At 40.0% G+C, this 21,021-nt stretch overlaps 2 protein-coding genes across 2 annotated transcripts in view; one reads left to right on the top strand and one right to left on the bottom strand.

The window, feature by feature from the left end:
* Positions 1-930: 930 nt before the first annotated feature.
* LOC145432838 (uncharacterized) lies at positions 931-8,104 on the bottom strand. Its single transcript, XM_080309641.1, has 5 exons — positions 3,515-8,104; positions 3,158-3,320; positions 2,381-2,441; positions 1,983-2,148; positions 931-1,065 (listed from the first exon to the last, which is right to left on the bottom strand). The coding sequence occupies exons 1-5, from the start codon at positions 4,468-4,470 to the stop codon at positions 957-959; spliced, it is 1,455 nt and encodes a 484-aa protein (XP_080165767.1). The 5' UTR covers positions 4,471-8,104; the 3' UTR covers positions 931-956.
* A 1,082-nt stretch (positions 8,105-9,186) lies between these two features.
* Positions 9,187-21,021, top strand: part of LOC145432872 (tenascin-X-like) — an 81,443-nt gene continuing 69,608 nt past the window's right edge. Inside the window, exons 1-4 of the mRNA XM_080309695.1 lie at positions 9,187-10,239; positions 17,989-18,139; positions 18,200-18,366; positions 20,076-20,198. Of these exons, the coding sequence (XP_080165821.1) occupies positions 10,152-10,239; positions 17,989-18,139; positions 18,200-18,366; positions 20,076-20,198 (529 nt within the window). The 5' untranslated portion in view covers positions 9,187-10,151. The remainder of the gene's footprint in view (positions 10,240-17,988; positions 18,140-18,199; positions 18,367-20,075; positions 20,199-21,021) is intronic.

Raw genomic sequence — 21,021 nt, 5'->3', positions numbered from 1 at the left:
TAGAAAATGAATGAAGCAATGTCTAGGCGAGGTAGTGCACGATATCGCAGCAATGTCTAGGCGAGGTAGCGCAACGGTGTGGCTATCAAGGTAAGATGTAATCAAGCCAGTCTTTCTAAAATCTATCATACTCCAATTCACGGATAAGTTGCGGCGATGCATACCAGTATAATCAATAGATCTCTTAGCTATAGGTTATTGTTAGGTGGGGGTAAGTGGGTCTAGCTAGACTCTATAGTTCCCTTTGACGTAGATCTTTTATGAAAGTGAACAATGTCTGCTCGTGTACTCGAAGCATCCAGACCCACCAAAGGTCAAACACAGTCATCAATGATAGTTTGCAATGGTGGCCCTACGAACGGGGGGGCCCTGTGCGAGACATACCGGCGGGGGGGCTATAAGTATCTATCCGGCTCCGCCCCCCAGACCCCCCTTTCGCATCGGTTATTATTATCTATCTTATACCACCGCAAAGGTTTGCCCAGGTGCTGGATTCGGCCACACTGTTAAAAAAATACCTGTAAATTTACTGCTCAAATAGCAGGCAGCAGTTTTACTGCCGTTTGTAAAGGTAAATACTGCTTCCAGTAAGTCAATTAAATTACGGCGTTATAGCTGTAAGATTTGTTACTGGTTCGCCAGTAAATTTACTGCCTATTGTAAAACTAAAAACTGCTTCCAGAAAGTCAATGAAATCACAGCTAATAGCAGTAGGATTAACACTGTTTGCTAGTAAATTTACTGCCTTTTTGTAAAGCTAATTACGGCTCTTTGACGTATTTTTAAATCTAAATACGGCTCTTTGACGTACTACGTAATCACGGCACAATCACAGTATTATTATGCCCGATTTGCTGGTATATCAACAGACAATTTGCTTGCCCCATAGACCTGGTCACGAAACCCCACACTAATCATCAATCAATGATGCAGCGTCGAAGCATTTATTGATGTATTCATGGAGCTTTTTTCAGCAACTTCGCAAACTTGATCACTTTAGGGTGAACGTCACTTTTTCTTCTTTTAGAAGACTTTGAGCCTTGCTCTGCTATCCCAGCAAAGTACCTGCAAATGAAATAGATATTACTAACAGGGACAAAGCATCAAAGAGATTGCCAGCTGAGTGTGATGGTGTATTCTGGTACGATTTAGGTCAGGGGTGGCCAACCTTTTCAGCCGAAGGGCCACATGAGATTTACAAACCATTGCGCAGGCCACTTCAATATGTATAACCTTTTAGTAGTCGTCCAATAAAGAGCAAACCGGGTTAGGTAACGGTGAAAACAAGACTTATCGATCGATAACAATTATGTTATTAAAATCCAAAGTACATAGCCACGCCAAGCGCGAAAATTGTTCAAAGTTAATGAATGAATTCGGTCAATACTAATTGCACTTTGAATATTGCGGGTCGCCTCCGTATACTGCTGGGTTCATTTGGCAAGGACTGGATTATTCGGGGCCTGAACATAGTCATAGTCATCAACATCCTGTATTTCGCAGCCAGGCTGATCAATTTTTTTGCTGGCCTTGAAAATTTATATCAAATCACCTGGGTAATTAATTTTTTGACATGATAACTAATTATGAGAATTACCTCATGGGCCACTCAAAACCTTCGCGCGGGCCGCGGGTTGGCTAATGGCCCTCCCTGATTTACGTAGACCAGGGCTGGTCAATTTAGAAAATTACACCGAAGGCACTCACAGTCCCTCGGGTTGGCCAATACGAAACATATCTACACAAGTACTCTAGTAGTTTGTATGGGATCAGGTCATTGATTACTTCTACTCGAGTAGCAACAGAGACTGCTTCGGACAAGAATTAAAGACATAAGTTGTTGTCTTATAAAGCATATGTAGGTAGGCATAATCAAGATCAGAACGTGTTTCGGTGAGTCCAGGTGCATAGGCTATAATTGTTTTCACTTAAATTCAGTATAATCTGTTTCAATTGTGGTCTCACTCTCACTCATAGCTGACCTTTGCATGAACTCCAATGTAGCTGTTGCTTCTTCTGGGTACTCCATATTTAAAACATAGAAGCAGACGAAGAAATAAGCTACTGCAGAGTAGAAGCATTCTGTCGAATAAATGATCGATTTTTCGGCGGTGACCAGAAACTTTTCTGGACAGTGGACGGTCGAGCCTAAAAATGCACGGGTATTATAGTCAGATCTACATCATACCAATTTAGAGGTGGTTATGGTAAAGAATGCCTCCTTTATCAGAGTGTTCAAAAAGGTTTGACCAATTGGCTACACTAACTTTCCACGCTAATTCCTAAAATTTAATACCGCATGCTGACAGGAATTGATGTAATCATAAGCATAAAATGTCACTTCCAAAACTATTGCATTGCAATCTAAACAATAACTTACCGATTGCGATCAAGAACGGATGATTTGGAGCCTCCTCCACGAAGTCTCCTCGAACACTTTCCTGAAAACAGATATGGATTATCATTACAGCACACCTTCATCGACATCACTTGGATGGCGAGTAATGACTGGCGCAGGGGACAATGATTCGACAACTCGAATCTGAATCGAGTATCAATTTTAATCGTGTACTGAAAGTATACGCTTCTTACCACTGAAAGTTGATTTAGCAACGAGAATTATAGTGTCGATACTAAGTTTAAGTGTTGAAACCTTGATTGGCGATATCGCAGTGTTGGGATCAAGTTACACTATCTTCAAGTCACATGTCATCTCGAGTCATTGCGCATTTTGACTCGACTCAAGTCAAGTCGCTCAATTTTTGGAGGTGACTCGAGTCAAATCAAGTCACTCGGTGTTTGGAGGTGACTAGAGTCAAGTCAAGTCGAATTTTTAAAGTACGATACGGGTACATTGAGTGATTGGTTAGCAATCCGAACTTATACCTGATGCAGCGATTTAGTCGGCATTGATTACTTACGACTTGAAATTGATCCCTAAATTTGCTTCGAGTAAATCTGCATTTCTGAAGCATCGAGTCAAGTCATGACTCGAGTCATCCCAACAATGCGGTATCGTAGCATATGAAACATATAGTACAAAGGCTACCATTTTATGATTTGAGGAATGGTGGACAAGAAGGCACGCAAGGGAAATTAACACACAAATCCTGGTATAGGCGTATTACTACGTATAAAAACAAGGCTTTTTTCTTACCATTCGCCTGAATATTTGCGAGATTGGCTCATCAAAGTATGAACATAGTAACTCGAGCATGCCAATAGAAGCCGTATATGATTGCGATTGAAGAATTTCGCATATTGTCGAAACTCTTTCCATTGTGGTGACAACCTTCACCGACTTCACATTTTTCAGCGCCCTGCAAAGAGAATTACTACCATTTTATAAAAGATAACAGAGAAGATAGCTGTCTGCAAACATTTACAACTAAATATTGAAATGCAACGGATTTTGTGGAGCTTTTCTCGGCAACAGACAATATAATCACGACCGAGACATGTAGTGACTAAGCATTATCTACATTAAAATATAGGGATAGCTGTTTCTACTTACTTTTGAATGAGGCACCAGCTACTGTCCATCATGCGAATGATGTGTTCCTTTCCATCAACCCTACCAGTAAGCTTGGAGTAGTGCGCGAACATATAGTGATCTTCAAACAGGATGGGCCACTTAATCCTGATTGCAGATACTGGCGCACGCTCATTGATTATTGATCGCTGCAGTGGATAAGTTGTCGCCATTAACGATCTCACTCTTCCAATGTCTCGTACGGCTTTCCTGCTTTCTTCAAGCAGCCATTGCTGGTCTATTTCTAATTCTTTGATATTATTGGTAGGGGGCGACCAATTAATGCAGCCGTATTCTTGCACATCATTCTTTTTCCTTTTAACACTGGAATTGTTCATATTTTGGTCCTTTGATTTATTTTTTCGCCGTTCATTTTCCACTCTATAACATAGTTGACTCGCAAGTGAATCATGACCACTGCCAATGCGAACACCACTCGCGATATCTAGGAAAGAGCTTGGATATTTTGAGATAATTGCGTGGGCAATCGTCCCCAGTTCTTTCTTCTTTGGGTTGTGTTTAACCTTCATTATTTTGTCCGCAAGAATACGAACCATCTCCCTGCGTTGATCATCTGGAGGAATCTTGTTATTCATACAGCATTTGATCAGTGGTGCGGGAAAAGACTGCCAGGGTACTTCAAAGGAATAGCACCATGACGCATCACAGGTTCCAGAGTTGGTGGACGTGTTCAGTATACTTTCCACGCAGGAGGCATCAGAATCTGCCGATGCCGCCGATTCGTTCAAATCATCTTTGAGTCCAGAAATTAGTTGCCGAGCCGGAACAGGAGCTAATACTTCTCTCAAGTCTTCTTCTTTTAGAAAACGGGCTTGTTTGGCATTTTCCACACCGAGTTCATGAAGGCGAGCTTTGATATTTTCATATACCTCACTAGGTTGATCGGGTAGCATTCTACTGATATCTAACAAATCCATTTTGCACTTGCCTGTCAAGAAGAGTATGTGTGTTATAACTTATAACATTATCATATGATCTGCTGACAATTTGACACATTCATGAAAACATACATATGGCATATCCCAAAGCATGAAAAAGCCAATAACCATACGCAAATAGACTGCAACTGATACACGTTCGGGCTTGTTGAATTCAAGCATTATGCTTAAGTACTGTATACAGCGACATTCCAACAAGAAACCCATGCAGTGGAAAATAATCCAACAGCTGCGGAAAATCAACAAACCTTAGTACAGTAGCATAAGGCCCATGAATCTGAAAACAGCCACGATGCGGCAAAAATTCAGCTTTGCAAGGAGCAACAATAAGAGACACCACATCTTTATGTTGTACCAACATTCTGATTTTTCCAATTTCCAAATCAATGCTATCACGACTCAGGATAACATAGCAGTTCTCCAGCCTGTACTGCGTTCCTTTATAAGTTGCTTCTCGTAACAATTGGTAATGCTCAAATATTCCTTGTCTGGAAAGAATCGGTACAAGCCACTCAGGACATGGATCTGTATAGGCCTTTTGATTACTCATTTTCGTTGGAAATAAGGTGGAGTTGGAAATGAGATAGGCCTGGAGAAACTGATGATTCTCACAGAGTGTTTTAGTAATATTGATGAAGTTTTGTTTGGTTCTTACCACATTTTTGAAATACGAATGCTTACTCTCAAAACGGAGAGTCCAAACATGTACCAATGGCCCAAACTGGGTGATCAACCACGGGTAGTGAGATAAGAAGTGATGCTTTGGAAGAAATGTCAAGCTAGGGTCACACAGCATGAGGAGATGAAAATATTCAGATATATGGTGAATTAATAAAGCAATATTTTCAGTTGTGATACGCGGAGAGCAAACAGTCTCGATAATGATACGGAGAACTAAAATGGCCCTCCAAGCCGGGTCCTCATAATCATCAATTTTACCCATGAGATATAACGGAATATATCGAACGAAACACCAATTCTGGCTGGCATTTCCCAACAATTTACGACATTCTTCTCTTATTGGTATTGGACGAGACGTCGAACTTTCAATATCATACAGAAAATTCATTATCTTTGAATTCAAATAATGAACTGTAAACCACCCACGTCGAACCAAGCATTTTATGAATACCATCATATCTCGTGCCACGAGGCCTTCAAACAGATCATGTGCTAAACAGGGAGGAAGACCAGGATTACAAACATGGAAATGCTCGAGTTCGTTCAACGGGGAAGAGAATTTTATTCCACAATGGCTGTTTATCAAAGAGGATTCACATTGATCAACAGATTCATTATATGTCTCAATGGTTCGGAGTGAGCATTCAGTTCTGTAGTCCGGCCATTTATCTCTTGGTGTCACACAATATCTACATGAAAACTTGCCGGTTGAAAAATTGGTGATGAAACCGCCAATCCAATGACTACCAAGATTGTCGCCAGCGACACATATTATGCCGCCACATATTTTTTCAGATATACCAATATCTAATCCTTCTGTTTCGAGGATTTTGAGGTCTCTTATGAGCGGGTGAAGCAGTTCAGAAAAGTTCGAGTCGGTAATGTATTTCTCTTTGCACATCAAAACAAGCTGAATTTGAGCAACTTTGGAACGAGCATAGGTAGGAACGTTAGCAAACGTTACATAAAAAGCCAACATTTTGTGTTTTTTTCGAGCCGAACCAAGTGGATTTGATATTTCAAACGAATCTTGATACAATATCAATTGGATAGCATTCTTTTTCGAAAAAAGAGGGTTCGATTTAAAAACTTCTCCGTCAAAAATATCAGAAAACTCTGACGTTGACGATGCTGAACGAACCTTCAGTAGTTGTTGTCTCATAAAATCAGTAGAACATACAGTTTTTATGGTTTCCAAAATTGGCACGTAATAAAAAGTTTTAGTTGCTTCAAATGAACTTTCGATGAAATAAGGAACTGGAGCCACATAGCACTATAAATTTGCAATAGCAGTTCTACGAGAATATTCTGACAATAATGGATGATGCAAGTTCAATACCTTTTCATTGACGTAGTTAAGTTGAGACAGGAAGTTATCAGTAGAAGATGTACCGGTAACTTCAGTATTACCTTTTAAGATTGCTTTAAGCTGCTTCTCAACTTCTTTTCCATGGGAAGCTAATAACTTATGAAGCTCCGACATTATGTCCTGGACGACTGACGACGGAATGAGGTTTTTATATTCCAACCTTGTTGCAAACATTAGGCTTGGGTTATTAATTCCCTGATTCATAGCTCCGTTTGCAGCATTGGTATCAAGCACCGGGTCGTCAGCAATTGAACTATTTAACGCATTTTCAGTAGTAAGCTGAACCAGATTCTGATGGTGCTCACTAACGGTATGATTTCGGCTAACGTGACTTGAAAACGAGGAAACCACACCGTACCTTTTAAGACAGTTAGAAAATGGACATTTAACTATAATTCCAGATCGAATATGGCCTTTCAAGTGACGAAACATAGCTGCTGTTGACGAGAGTTCTATTCCGCATATTCCCACAGGGCATCTCAATTCCACTTCCATTTTCTTTATGAAATACCAGCAGATACGCAGCACCACCGCCGTTTGAATCCCAGACTAACAATTGCCAATCCTAAACTCGGTATACGTGCGCTGCCTGAACTAAAACTGATTTCCGTCTGGTAAGCCGCCCGTGACCTAAATTTTCTTCGCCAGTCCACACTTCGCAGCAGCCCGAGCCCCAAGCAGCATTTACGATTTATCTCGCACCCGAACTTTTTAGTATTTCAGTAACCAATCAGAAGTCAGCAGCCCGCCAATCCTCTCCCAGCAATTTGTATCAGTATGACGTAACAATAATGGCGTTTACAAATTTTTCTCTGCACCCGAACTTTTGAGTAATTCCACAACCAATCAGAAGCCAGCCATCCGCCAATCATCTCTCACCAAAGTGTATCAGTATGACGCAACAACAATACCCAATAGTTATGATCGCAATCGCAATATGAATGAAATGCTTGCGTAACTTACATGCCAAATATTATACAGTATACCAGAGATATCTAAAACTCCTAGATATCACTGGGTATACTCGAACTACTAGTGCTTCACGCCTGAATATCTCATGTTATTAAATATAAAGGTGATGATGAGCCTTAAAATCCATATACCACAATACATTCTTTTCTGTAGCCTTCTTCTCAGTCTACTTGGTATTGGAACGGCAGGCCTAGAAATTATTTCAATGTGAACATATTGATTGTTGCGATATTGAAGTTCTGCAACTAGTAAACGCCAGTATTCAGTTTACTGATTGTCAGCACTCAGCAGTCTCTGTCAAGCCGTGCTAAAATCGTATTTTCAAAATCTCAGTACTCTATTCTCGTTTGTGTAACCCTATTGTATATGAAATTACAATTTTAACAAAATATTTCTTTCCTAATCACAAGAAACGCGCATCTATACATGTGACTACTACAATAATTTACGGATTTGATTCGGTGAATCGAGTTACGATTTCATGTCCGTAATTAAATACGCCGTAAATAACAGTAAATTAACGTACGGCAACGTGTGTAAATTCGTTTACTGCTTAAATAGGTGTAAATTTACGGATTTTTCTAACAGTGCATGTCTATTTTGCATGTGTGCAAGGATAGACTACATCAAAACTAAGTAATTCTACCGCATGCAGAGACGTGATGATTATCGGGATACGGGACTTTTCTAACAAATGCAGTGATTTGATGATGATTGACACATCTGTACGGAATCATATTCTTGCTTGGTGCACGGATTTCCATGTTTATTCGTCATTCTCCTTGAAAAAAGCGCAAAATCCAAATAGGGGGCCCCCTTCGACCAGGGGGGGGGCTGGCGACCGCCCATCTCGCCCCCCCCCCCAAAAGCCACCACTGATAGTTTGTACCCCAGAAAGTAATGCGATACTCAATTGCAAGTAAAAGAGTAGATACTTTTGGTAGGTCTAGACATCACGAAACTATACTGCAAGTGGGAATAGAAAACAAACTAGGAACGATGTTGAACATCTTTTTCGGGTATTATAAAGTCGTCAAACACACACGGCAAACTCTTTGCAATATATTTGTGCATAATACTTCGATGTTCACGGTTGTAGGGAGGATGTTTTCTCGTTTTTGAAGCGTTCGCGGAAATATGCGATTTCTCTGCTCGCCAGACACCGCCGAAAAACGCTTGAGGGTTGAAATTATTATTAGACGGCTTCGATATGATCAATTAGTAGTTTTGGCAATTAAAGAGAGCGGCATTTCCTCGTACACCGATTCGCCATAAAAAGTATTTAAATCGTTGATTTCTTTCCCTAATATTCCAACCGATCAAAATGTAGACTTTGGATTGAGCTGTCAAATCTCAACGACATGTCCCTTCAATAAGCTGGTAATTATTAAGTATCTAAAAACGCTAGGAGCATGTAAGTAATCTGATTTAATATAGCAGGCCATGCACGTATCGACGTCCGATACGAGACCTAACAATGTAGCCAGATATTTTTCTGAAAAAAGTGGTTTTCTCAATGCTTTCGAAATGTCGTGAAGTTGTTGCTCGAAAATATTGCTATCCACTGAAATTAAAATCATTCGTCAGCAAATCGAGGCGTTGTGCGACAGTCAAATTCCGTAGAGAATGAAATATCCTGTTGACAGCGCTCGTTGAGGCTTTTATTTTAGTTTTTAATGACTCTGTTTATTGAGCGGCGTGTTCTTTGAAGTATTAGAAGGCTAGTTAGCTCGCTTCTTTGTGCAGCGTATGCAATGATAGTTGGCGAGATCTTGTCTTGACAGCGTGCCAGTATTAGGTTATTATGTTCTTCATCGAAAATGCTTGGGGATTGATCAGTTTTTTTTACATTTAATTTTATCGGTTTCATTGAATTCACACACGTTGAATATTCATCGCGTTGGCGGAAATTGTTTGGTAAGACTTTGAATGTAGTTCAGGTAAAGAAAACAGAACTTCAACATGCAATTGATTAGTAGCCTATTTTCGTATCGAAATAACTGCATTTTCATATTTGGTGATACGATTGTCGATATACACTGTTATAGTTGCTGACAATTATATCCCGGACGAGTGTCAATAAATATATTTAAGTTTATTTCAATAGTTCAGCTACAGGTTTTAAAATTTGTGTTCATTCGCGAAACTAGATTCTCGGCAAACAGTTCAGGCGCTTTGTCAGACTGTTCGAACTTCAGGATAAAGGGAGGATTTAATTTAAATCGCGCGTTAATTTCAGATTTCAAATGCACGCGATCAGGAAATGCAAGAATGTTTGCAAGTAGCTTGAAGTACGTCACAACAAAGTGTAGACGATGGTTATTTTGTCATAAACACAATTGCCGATGTCGCCATCGCCCACGGGTGTTGCAACAACGCATCCGAAAGTAGAATTTTAAGTAACAAAAATAGCATGTGTAGTTGCAGGTTACTTGAAAAATGCTTAAAATTTATTCAAATACTCAAAGTTTATCGAAGAATCCTTCTGTCTCTCACCCTTGAAATCACTGCATACCAAAACCAAATATTATAGATTTGTCACAGGAATTGATATCGTGCAGACATTTGCTATTTCAGAGCTTAACTAAACCAACCCTGAACCATATTTTTCTCAAATCGGGATATTACTTGTGACTTGATGCATTTCATGCGGGACATCTTCAAGCATGCTTGTTTCTTATGGATTTTATTTTCCGGGAGCTGGCAGCTTTCAGCAGCGCAGGAGAGTGAGTGCCTTATTTACACTCTATTGTTTTTGAGTCCGCGATTTGGGTTCGTTATTCGCTGCATCGTTCCTGTATAGATTAATGACCGGGATGATCAGATTTAATATTTTGCAATCCGAATCCTGTTCCGGTTTTAAGTTTCAAATCCAATTCCGTATCTGAAATTGGCTGAAATCTGTTTCAAAATTCGCATCAAAATCGTAAGTTGTTAGAAATTCTTTGTACAAATCTACGTTCAGCTTAAGATATACTCCAAATCCGACACTAATCCGTCCAAAATCCTATAATCCGGTTTTATCAAATCTAACTTCATATCAGTATTTATCTTTGATAAGGGAACGCGCTCTCAGTGACGCGACGAATTAAACGGTATGTTTCATTAAATAAAAGGGGATTTTTGTACTATATCTATTTCATTGCACTTTGTAACAATGATGCGGTCGATCCCGATTTCACAGCATATGCCATTTTCACTAACCTATGTTGCATGTAAACATTATTTGTTCCGTATGCTGCCACACGACCAATCGAGGTTTTGAGGCTATACCACAGTGGACACACATACGATTTCGCGCCATTCTTAGCCATTGTACTCGCGTTGATAATAAATTACTGTCACCGACACGCGAAGTTATTACGTTTCTGGTGCTAATTACAAAGTTCGTAACCTATTATTAACTATCTAGCGCGTGGGAAATATCGTTTAAGTCAGTTGTGATTTCGGGCGTCTCACTACAAAAAGTTTCCAGTGCACCATTCAGAATTGGAGACTTCTCAAAGTTTTTAATGATAAGACTGATTGTGCGGCCCCGTTACGCGGTAAAGTGGCCTCATGCTCTAATCTGAAAAGGACGATCACTCGTTAGAAGAGAATCGGACGGAAGTTCCCATTATGCCACAATAATCCGCTGAACATGACAGTTATTTCTCTCTCATGCAGCGCTATTTTTAAATGTTGCTGAGCGTTTGGCAACGCATCACGATCGCGCTTTTAATAACACTACTAATTGATAGTTGCGCTGCTCACGAGATATTTCGAATGTTTGGTGTGGACCAGATCGAAACTTTCACAAATGTCAGAAAACAATCGTTCGATGGCAATAATCTCTTTGATCGTTTAGTTACCGAACGTTAACCAACAAATAAACTGCAATAAGTGACGACATTTGATAATCCCAAGGAGAAGAAATTTTAATTTACCTATTTCATGGCTTCTTTGCGTCACAATCCAACAAACCATTGGTAATTAACCTTTACGAACCTGACGAACCTTTACGCTAAACTGCTAGCCTTCGGCGAACCAGAAATTTTCACTTAGTCACAAGAATATCTACAACATTACACAGCTAATACATGACTATAGAATATAGCTGCACAACAGCAGTGTTAATAGAACAAGGCCATTGAAACATGACTTTCACACAAAACAAGAAGATGGCAATGAATATTTATCAGGGTTGTAATGATTTGTCTGACTCGAGTCGTGAGACTGGCTAACAACGCATATTGGGTTCGTATGCAGTGTGCACCAGAGTTGGATCAATTACATTATTTCAGTTCAATTACAATTACAATTACAATTACTTTCATGCATGTTTCAATTACATTACAATTACAATTACTCAATGCTAAAAATATCAAATTACAATTACAATTACAATTACTCCTTGCATGCTTCAATTACATTACAATTACAATTACAATTGCTGCTGTTGAACATGTAATTGAATAATCATAAATTCAACCGTGCTCCTTGACAACCGTAGCGTCGTATTTAACAACAATTCAAGTCTAGTTCAGATTGTGTAGTAATAAATGCGTTTATGTGCGTACATAGTATGCTATGTAAGATGTCATTGTGACGTAATAAAAGCGTGTTTTGTATGCTCGGTAATTATGGCTCACGTAATTGGAAATGTAAAATGTTATTTACCTAATTTCCTATGGGCTAGGATTAAGGATAGGGTGCAGTATGTCGTTGAAAAAGTATTATAATAAATGCACGTGTTGGATTTGCGTATATAGTATACAATTAAAGAAATAATATTAATTTTATCGAGGGACGTAGGAATTAGGATGAGGAGTAAAACAAAACCGTGCTTTGTCAGATAAGACGTTATATAATATCCAGTGGTCTGGTTAGTTAGCCAGACGAAGTAACGATGCAGTATCGTGATCTGAAATCGTATTGTAGATTGCCAACCCACGGATAGATGCGCAAGATGTGAGTCACGGATGAATGCACCGACAAACGTACTGCAGAGCCGGCTAAAAGCAGCAAACTTTGTAGTCCTAGAGCTGGCGATCCATGCGTCCAAATTTGATGCATCTGGTCTTTATCGTAAGCTATTGATGTACTAATTCCGAAAATACAAAAAAAATCATACAGGGCAATGTAACTGCTCCAAAATAGCCGTTTAAGGCCGACTGTTCTGAAAAGTGAGAGCGCTGCATCAGCATGGCCACAACAATTACCAATTACGCCCAGCGATTGTTCAGAACAATGCCGATTCCCAGACTTTCACGACTATTTTGGGATGGTACCATTGCCTGGAAATATACTTTTATTGCGGAATCAGTGCGACACTAGCTTTCGATTAGGACCATACATATCAAATTTCGACGATTGGATTGCCAGCTATGGGACTATCAATTCTGCTGCTTTTAGCCGGCTCAGCAGTTCGCTGCTCGGCGTATTCACTCGTGAGTCACGTGTTGCGAATCCATTCGTTGATTAGTAATCTAAAAATTGTATACAATGGCAGCCGAGGCCAGCATAGCGGTAAAAATAAAAAAACTTCGACCGCAAGGGCCAAGTCAAGGGCTTCCGCGAATGGATCTACCAAATTCCTTGTCGACATTTAAAGAGAATGCGTTATAAGTCAATTATTTTATGTTGTGCTTGTCAGGTCTCAATAGCAATTTAATGTAATTGAAATTGTAATTGAGCAAAATTTTTGTCAAATTACAATTACAATTACAATTACACGAAATAAAAATGCTTCAATTACAATTACATTACAATTACATTGAAAAATGTAATAATTACACTCAATTACAATTACAAATTACAATTGATCCAACTCTGGTGTGCACCCCAGTAAAGAATCGCTGCTCCAGAGCAGACTTCTACATCTAGATAAATCTTGTTGTCTAATTAGAGCAGCGGTTCTCAACCTGGGCTCCAGCGCCCCAAGAGGGCGGAAACGATCAGTGGCCGATATTTGGGGCGCTGAAGAAAAATGGCGTCGCATTATATGGGGAAGTAGGGACATGTGCTTAATGATGATGTGCTAGAGAACAGCAGTTCTATATATCCCTGAGTTCTCATTGCAAATTTAACAGTCGACAAAATCTGCAAAATCTCGACATTTTTCGTTGCACTTGGCGCGAAAATATAGCCTACCGACAATGCTTGCAACGCGCAATTTATGTAAAATGAATTGCGCGTACTTTAGATCGGTAATTCCCCGTTAAAATACTCCCGCCACGCTAGCTCGGGTTATTTTCCACAAAATGTTTCGAGAAGCCGTTTGTACATTAAAGATGCTTTGAATCTTTTTCGCCAAAATTATTAATTAAATAGAATATAAATGTAGCCTATCTGAGAGCTATTAAATTAAATCGTCCAGATATTTATTCATTCAACTCAATTAACAATTTCATCATTCTAATGCACCACACGACTGCGATACAATGGATAGATAGGATTTGTCGAAACGACTTTGAGTAGTCTTTGAAATCAGACACCCACCTGGCCTAGGCGATGTAAAAAGGAGGGATGCCAACTGAATAAAAAGAGTAAAAGTAGATCGTATAAAAAGACTGGCGACAAAAGAGTTAGCATCCGTCGGAAGGCGAGATCTATGCTATCCTTTTGATTCTAATATATTTTCTGGTTTCCCTCAAAATGCTGTAGAAGAACGGTGTAGTACGAAACGACCGAAGCTTGCTGTATTCAGACATTACTGGCATTCTCATGCTGGTTACGAGAATGATCTCTGAGTTGATAGAAACTGAACCTGATTTGTGTTGTATTCAGGGCTTTGGAGCAGCCGTAAATTTGCCTTGCTCCAGCTCCGGCTCCGGAGCTTTCTTCTGTCATACACTAGCTCCGGCTCCAGCTCCGGAGCCACATTATTACCACTGCTCCGGATCCAGCTCCGGCTCCGGCTCGGAAAACTATCGAAGGTGTCTGTCTATATCAGGGGTGTGCAACCCGCAGCAGCGGCATCATAATAATTAGTTATCACCGTCGTTTCTTATTGAGTTGAGTTAGCACTTTGCAGGAAAATCGTAGCATTGTCACGATGTAAGTACATTTACTAGTCTATTGTTACGGCATAGAACTGGTGCGTAGACGATATAGGCCTAACTACCCTAGTCCCTATACTAACTAGTAGTATGTCCCACAAACTGAATCCCCGACAGTTTCGCCACCTCTTACTAAAAGCAGAAAACATAGATGGCGATGTCCTGAATTTCTGCAATGTTCGCTGGCTAAGTCGAGGATTTATGGTTGCACGACTGAGTAAGCTGAAAATAAAAACACTAACGCGACAGAAGTTCGTGATCCGGAATAGGTATCCTATACTTGCTTTTCAACGTCATATCTGAATTGAATTTGCAACTTAGGGTTAGAAGCAAGAAACAATTAACAACTGATACATGAGGTGTGCCTACTCGCATTTGAAAGAAAACCGTCACTTTGGGCGTGTAAATGGGACGTAAATTGGACAAAAAATCGTGCTTACTTTCCTACACTGGAAGAGAGCAAACCTAGTTGCAACACTGTATGGGTCACTGCGATACGAAATTGAGTTACGAAATTTTCCTCACGCGATTCCGACATTCGTTCTCTAGAAAATAAATTCAGGCTATTCAGTACTCCGTGTGATGTGGACGTCAATAACATTCCCACAAGATTTCAAATGGACTTTATTGAAATGCAAGGCAGGGACCGAGGAAAAATTTCATACAAGGGGCATATCGCGGCTGGACTTTCAAAAAAAGTATACCTCCTTGAAAGTGGTCCCAGTTTGACCAAACATGCAAAAGAGATGGCATCTATATTTGGTAGCACGTACACAAGTAAACAATTGTGTTCAATAATGAAATTCACGAAGAACAGACTAAGATCGCGCATGTCCGACGCCCATTCAGGAAATGTTCAGTTTCTTGCTTCATCTGGCTTGGTACCACATGTCAAAAAAAAAACGTTCAAAAAGAAAACAGCATCAAGTGTCACATTGATGCTGTATTGTTTAAGTGTGAATACATTTGCTCTTTTTGTGATTGGTATGATTGAGATCGCAAAAATGTAGCGCAATATACTGCAGTGAGAGTGAATTATAGTATGAAAAGTCCGCGGCCCGCCAACGAGTTGTGCACTCGACATTTTTTTTTCATCATCATCATTGGTTTATTAGCAATTTTATCAGTTCAATACACCACAAAAAATGCGATACAATGAAAAGAAAGGAAGATGTCGAAGCGACCAGGAGTTGTCTATGGAATCAGACACCAACATTGGCCTAGGCGGTGTAAAGAGGATGCATGCACAGTATGCACACAAAGTAAGAAAGATAGTATAGAAAAAGGAAGCGACAAGAAATAGGGCGGCATGTCATGGGAAGCGAGATCGATAGGTCAGTCGTGGTCCGGTAATCTTGAGGATGGAGTGTATTTATTTTGTAGTAATTGCTTGTATTTCGACTTGAATGTGGACATGCTCGTCGACTGCCGGATGGCCGACGGGATTCTGTTCCACACATCAGGTCCGGCATATTTGATATAGCGATGATCTTTTTGGTCGATCATATGATATTTGGACGACATGGACGCGCGTGTGTTGTACTTGTGCGCTTTTGATTCAGAGGCAAAGAAGTCATTGAAATATTCGGGGCAACGACCGCAGTGAAACTGATACATAAACTTGGCGATTTCTAGTTTCCGCATATCTTCTATGTTTAGGACGCCGAATCTCTTCAGCAGCGACTTATTGGATAGGCAGCCAGGCCCCTTTAGGGCCCTAGCTATGATTCGGAGTACTTTATGCTGTAGTTTCTGCAGTGGCTTGAGTGCACATTTGGCCCGAGACTAGCAAAGGTTGCCGACCCCTGGTCGAGAACATCATAGTTGCACTAGAACGCACTTTACTCCATGCAACTGCTGTGTACAGTATGAAAATTACTGATGCGGCGTTTTAACACTGGCACTGTACTCGCTAATGTTAAGCCATACTTCATACATAATTCAATCTTTAAATAAGCGATTATTATTGAACTGTAACTGTGGTAAGAGCAATATGGGCGGACATCACGACCTGATCAATAGAAATTCGATTTGTACAAAATGGTCAATGGTTTGACGTTCGATATTGGTGCACTCGTTACCAGTCAATCCGGTGTCGATCAAGTTTATCGGAATATAATATTTTCCCGTTGAAACGAATCGAATAATCGAATTAAACACTGTGCCATGCACAATTACGCCATGCCCATAACGAATTAAACTATGCAGTATACACATTGCACATTTTTACAAGTTACAGTGCGCGATAATCCGGCAATACTAGAGTAGGCTATCAAGCAGACTTCAAAAATGAATTTACGAAACAGATGATTACAAATTGGAAATCGCGTATCAAATCAGTAATTTGTCTCCAACATAAAGTACCATGGGTCCGGACATCGCATTGAGTAGCTCGCACCGCGACAATTGTTCGCCGAGAGTAAAGACGTTTTGGGCTACTCTTCTGCCATCCCCGATTCACGCTCGAAAATCCTTACTGGAGTTAATGACGATCATGCGCAGTAATGAATTCCAATTCGCATGCATAATTGCATTCTCAATAACACTGTCCAATTTCGCGGCCCGATTAAAGAACTATCACAAAAGAACGAGTAGGCTATTTGCTCATCCGATTCATAGCAACGATGAATGGAATTTCTCGGCTCGTGCTCTTCATATCGACATGTGAAACGAAATCACGTTTTTATCCTCTCTCCCATTTCGCGAAATACATAGTGATCATTATTTTCGAACCGTACGATTGGCCAACAAGGTTGTGCTGAGGATGAAGTTGCGGGTATGCCAAATACCCACAATATTCTCAGGCATATCTAACGTACCGAGGTTCGGCACTCATGTATGAAAATTGAGCATTGAACATATGACTGCTCTGCTGTTAAACCCCCAGGAACATGGTTAGTCGGAAAATGTAGCGCCAAAGTCTCTTAATTTCGCGAAGGCCTGCTGTTGAATTATGTGAACTCAGCAGATAGGCTATGGTTGTTGCATATATAATAGCATCTTATGAAATACGTCGGAGCCGGAGCTACCCCTCAAATAACTAGCTCCAGCTCCGGCTCCGGCTGAATTTGATGTAGAGCTCCGGCTCCATCTCCAGCTCCGGTAAAAATGCACGGCTCCGGGGCTCCGGCTCCGGGCTCCGGCTCCAAAGTCCTGGTTATGATTCTTTCCGATTCGGGTATTAATTGACTTGGCACGTTTTCGCGAAATCAGCAATTCTAATTCTAATCCTAATATGGAAAATAAGATGTAGCTATATTACTATACTTCTTATACAATTTGGAAGCTATCTCAATATTTTCTAGCTTTGCAATTCTGCCCCACCGAATCAAACTTGATATTTTCGTGAATCTCCAAAAGTTTTTCACATTTCTGTTTCCACGAAAACTGAATTTCACGATCGCAAGTACTATACTCCTTCCATTCTGTTCGCAGAGTGCCGCGAAGGACCGCTCGACATTTTCTTCATAGTGGAAACCTCCCGCGACACGGGCAGGAAATCGTTTGAAAACGTTCGCAGTTTTATCGTGAACGTGGCGCGGCAAATCGACGTGGGTCCGGAATCCAACAGATTTTCCATCACTGTGTGAGTTGACATTATTGGTTATAGTGGCCGTCACAAGGAATCGAAAAACTCCATATTTAGATTTAATAAAGAAGTTCAAGACGTTATGATGCTGAACGAGACCACAGGCGTTCCTGCTTTGCGTAAGCTGTTGGCGAGGACAAAGTTTTGGGGCGGAGGCAATCGTGCAACCAATGTCGGAAAGGCGATGAAATATGTTGCCGATAAGTTTTCGAACGAGATCGGAGGTTTGACGGCAGTAGACTTTCAATTTTCGGTTTCCATTCCCGTTTATTTACTAATTTCGGATTTGTTCCGTAGAAAATTATTTTTGACATCTTATTCCTCAATCTATGCGGTTGTATATTGGCAAGATTATTTTTCTATCTTGTCTATACTGGGCTGAACCTGGATCATTTTATAGATAACTATTAACCTATAGTCATTTGCTGCGAAATTGATGTGACGTGTTGTGGTTCAATAATTCTGACATAAATACAGCAGGGGATCTCCCCTGTATGGAAATTTACGCATGAATATTGAATCAGAGATGCCACTCCTGGGTTTTTCCACCCAGATCTGGGTTTTTTGAGCATCACCTGGGTTTCTGGGTTTTTATCCTTGAAATCTGGGTTTTTTTCAACATCCAGTTCGCCAGGTCAGTTTTACGCTCGAAAATTAAATATTAGATTAGTATGGTCGCAATATCGTAAAATGCACGCACTTCAGTTCACCATTGTCGATGGATTTTGCTGTTATTGTAACGACAGAGTGTTAAGAATCTATTTCACTACTAAAATGAGAGTCTTCGGCTTGATGCGATGGAGCTTCATTGAATGGTAACTTCCAGATCGCAGAAAGTCATCTTCATATAGGACGATTGCCAGTAGCGAACTCGGCACTTGGTGAACAATTCGGCATGTATCGATAAATATCATGTAACTGTATGGTATGCACAAGCACATGAACAGACCAGGTGATGATCCGACTAATATAATCCTATTGTTATCTGATTATATTTATAGTTCCAACAGGGACACTCAGAGAGAGAGAGAGAGAGTCAGTTAGCTGGACACCACTATTAAGTTAATCAGAGGCATTGGTTATCACTATCAGCACATTCGAACCCTAACCCTAAGTCCCTTACCCTAACCCTGAATTTCATGATTTGGCAGTTATTTATTTCCACTATACATTGGTCTGTGATTATTCCAAATAAAAGTGATTGTCGTAGGATTAATCAATCGAAAGCTACTTTCAATCTGTTCAGGTCGCTGAAATACATGAAATCATCCTTAGAAATAGGGAATGGCATTGCATTGAACTTTCGCAGCGCGATGATATAATTAGTACCGGTACTCTATCAACTATTCACGCTGCGCCCCAATTTTATCATTGCGATGTGTCGAGAGGAAAACAACATGTTTTTTGTGCGGTTCGCAGTGTTAACCAAGCAAAATGTGTATTCTGAACGGTTGTAAATTCAATATTAAAGGCTTCAATGACTGTATGAGTGTATTCGACGGCTATCAGGCTCCACTTTCACAGCTATCTCGTGCCTTTTGCGTGAAATATAGGATCTGGGTTTTTCTGGGTTTATTTCGCCTCCACATCTGGGTTTTTCCGAAATATCCCAGTGGCATCTCTGTATTGAATAGTTGTTTGAAAGTACAGAACTTCAATAATAGTATTACACCGTCGAAGAATATGTTCAATTGTTCATATTGCCAAATTTAGTCCACTGGAAGCTGGCTGACTCTCGTCAGGAGCGAACGATGGTAAATGCGGTTAACCAAATTCGAAATATAGATACAATACAATTATGTTTGTAATAACGAACGGCATAAACAGGGCACCGAATCGTGAATGAGTTTTTATGAAGAGTCTCTTTGAGGTACAGAACTTCAATATGCAATAATATATGCATAATATTTATGTATAATATGATGTGTTGTAGGTCGTCGTCCCGAGCTGGACGCGGTTTGTGTTATAATAATAGAAGGGGTGTCCAGTGACTTGAGTGCGGAGCCTGCAGCCGAACTTCGAAAACATTGCAGGATCATCGTGTTTGGCATCGATAGTGAGTGAAAATGAAATTCTAATCAAATTTTTGAAATGTTTCTATGCTGTGATTTTAATTTTAATCTGATTTTTGGCTTTCCTGAAAATGCTACAGGAGAATTGTGCAGTGCGAAACGAGCCAAGATCATTGTATAGACATTTGCCATTCTTGTGCTTATGAGGATGAACTCTGATGTGATATGAAGTGAACTCGATTTCTGTTGGATTTCCATCTGAATCAGAATTGCATTCAATTTCCAAGTTTTCCAGAATTCAGTTATGGAATTGTAATTCTAGAACTTTACTAGTAGCTATATCCCCTATGGCAGCGGTTCTCAACCGGGGGTCCGCGGACCCCCAGGGGTCCGCGAAGCAATTTCAGGGGGTCCGCGAGACCTCTAAATTTTTAAAAGGGTTGATAACCGAATTTTTATTTTATTTTTTAATTTGAGAAAGCATGAGGCAGTTTCGCACCCCAACTGCTAAAACCTCATGACTCATATCATCATAATAATCGTCCTATACATGGACTATCGTAGTGTGGAATCTCATTTTCATTGCCAATTTTCCAATAACCTGCTGATACAAACATATTGCTGTTAAACCTTTTGTTGGGGTTTGTGGAAAAAATAAAAATATGGAGATAGTAATAACGTCAATCAGGGTGACTTCGCTATGTATGCAAAACCTTCTCGATTTGAAGTTGTCAGTCTCATCAAATTAATGAACAGTCGTTTGAAATAAAAATTTCCGAAGTATTTCCATAATTTGTCCCAATGCAAGGAACAACTTCTTGGAGGTACAGAACTTTAATATACAATTGAATAGTATATTCTTATTGA

This window comes from Botryllus schlosseri, chromosome 2, assembly GCF_051294905.1.
Source record: "Botryllus schlosseri isolate E-star chromosome 2, Bs_hap1, whole genome shotgun sequence".
In the NCBI taxonomy this organism is placed as follows: domain Eukaryota; kingdom Metazoa; phylum Chordata; class Ascidiacea; order Stolidobranchia; family Styelidae; genus Botryllus; species Botryllus schlosseri.
The sequence above is the reverse complement of the archived record's forward strand: the minus strand, read 5'-3'. Positions and strand labels throughout refer to the sequence as shown.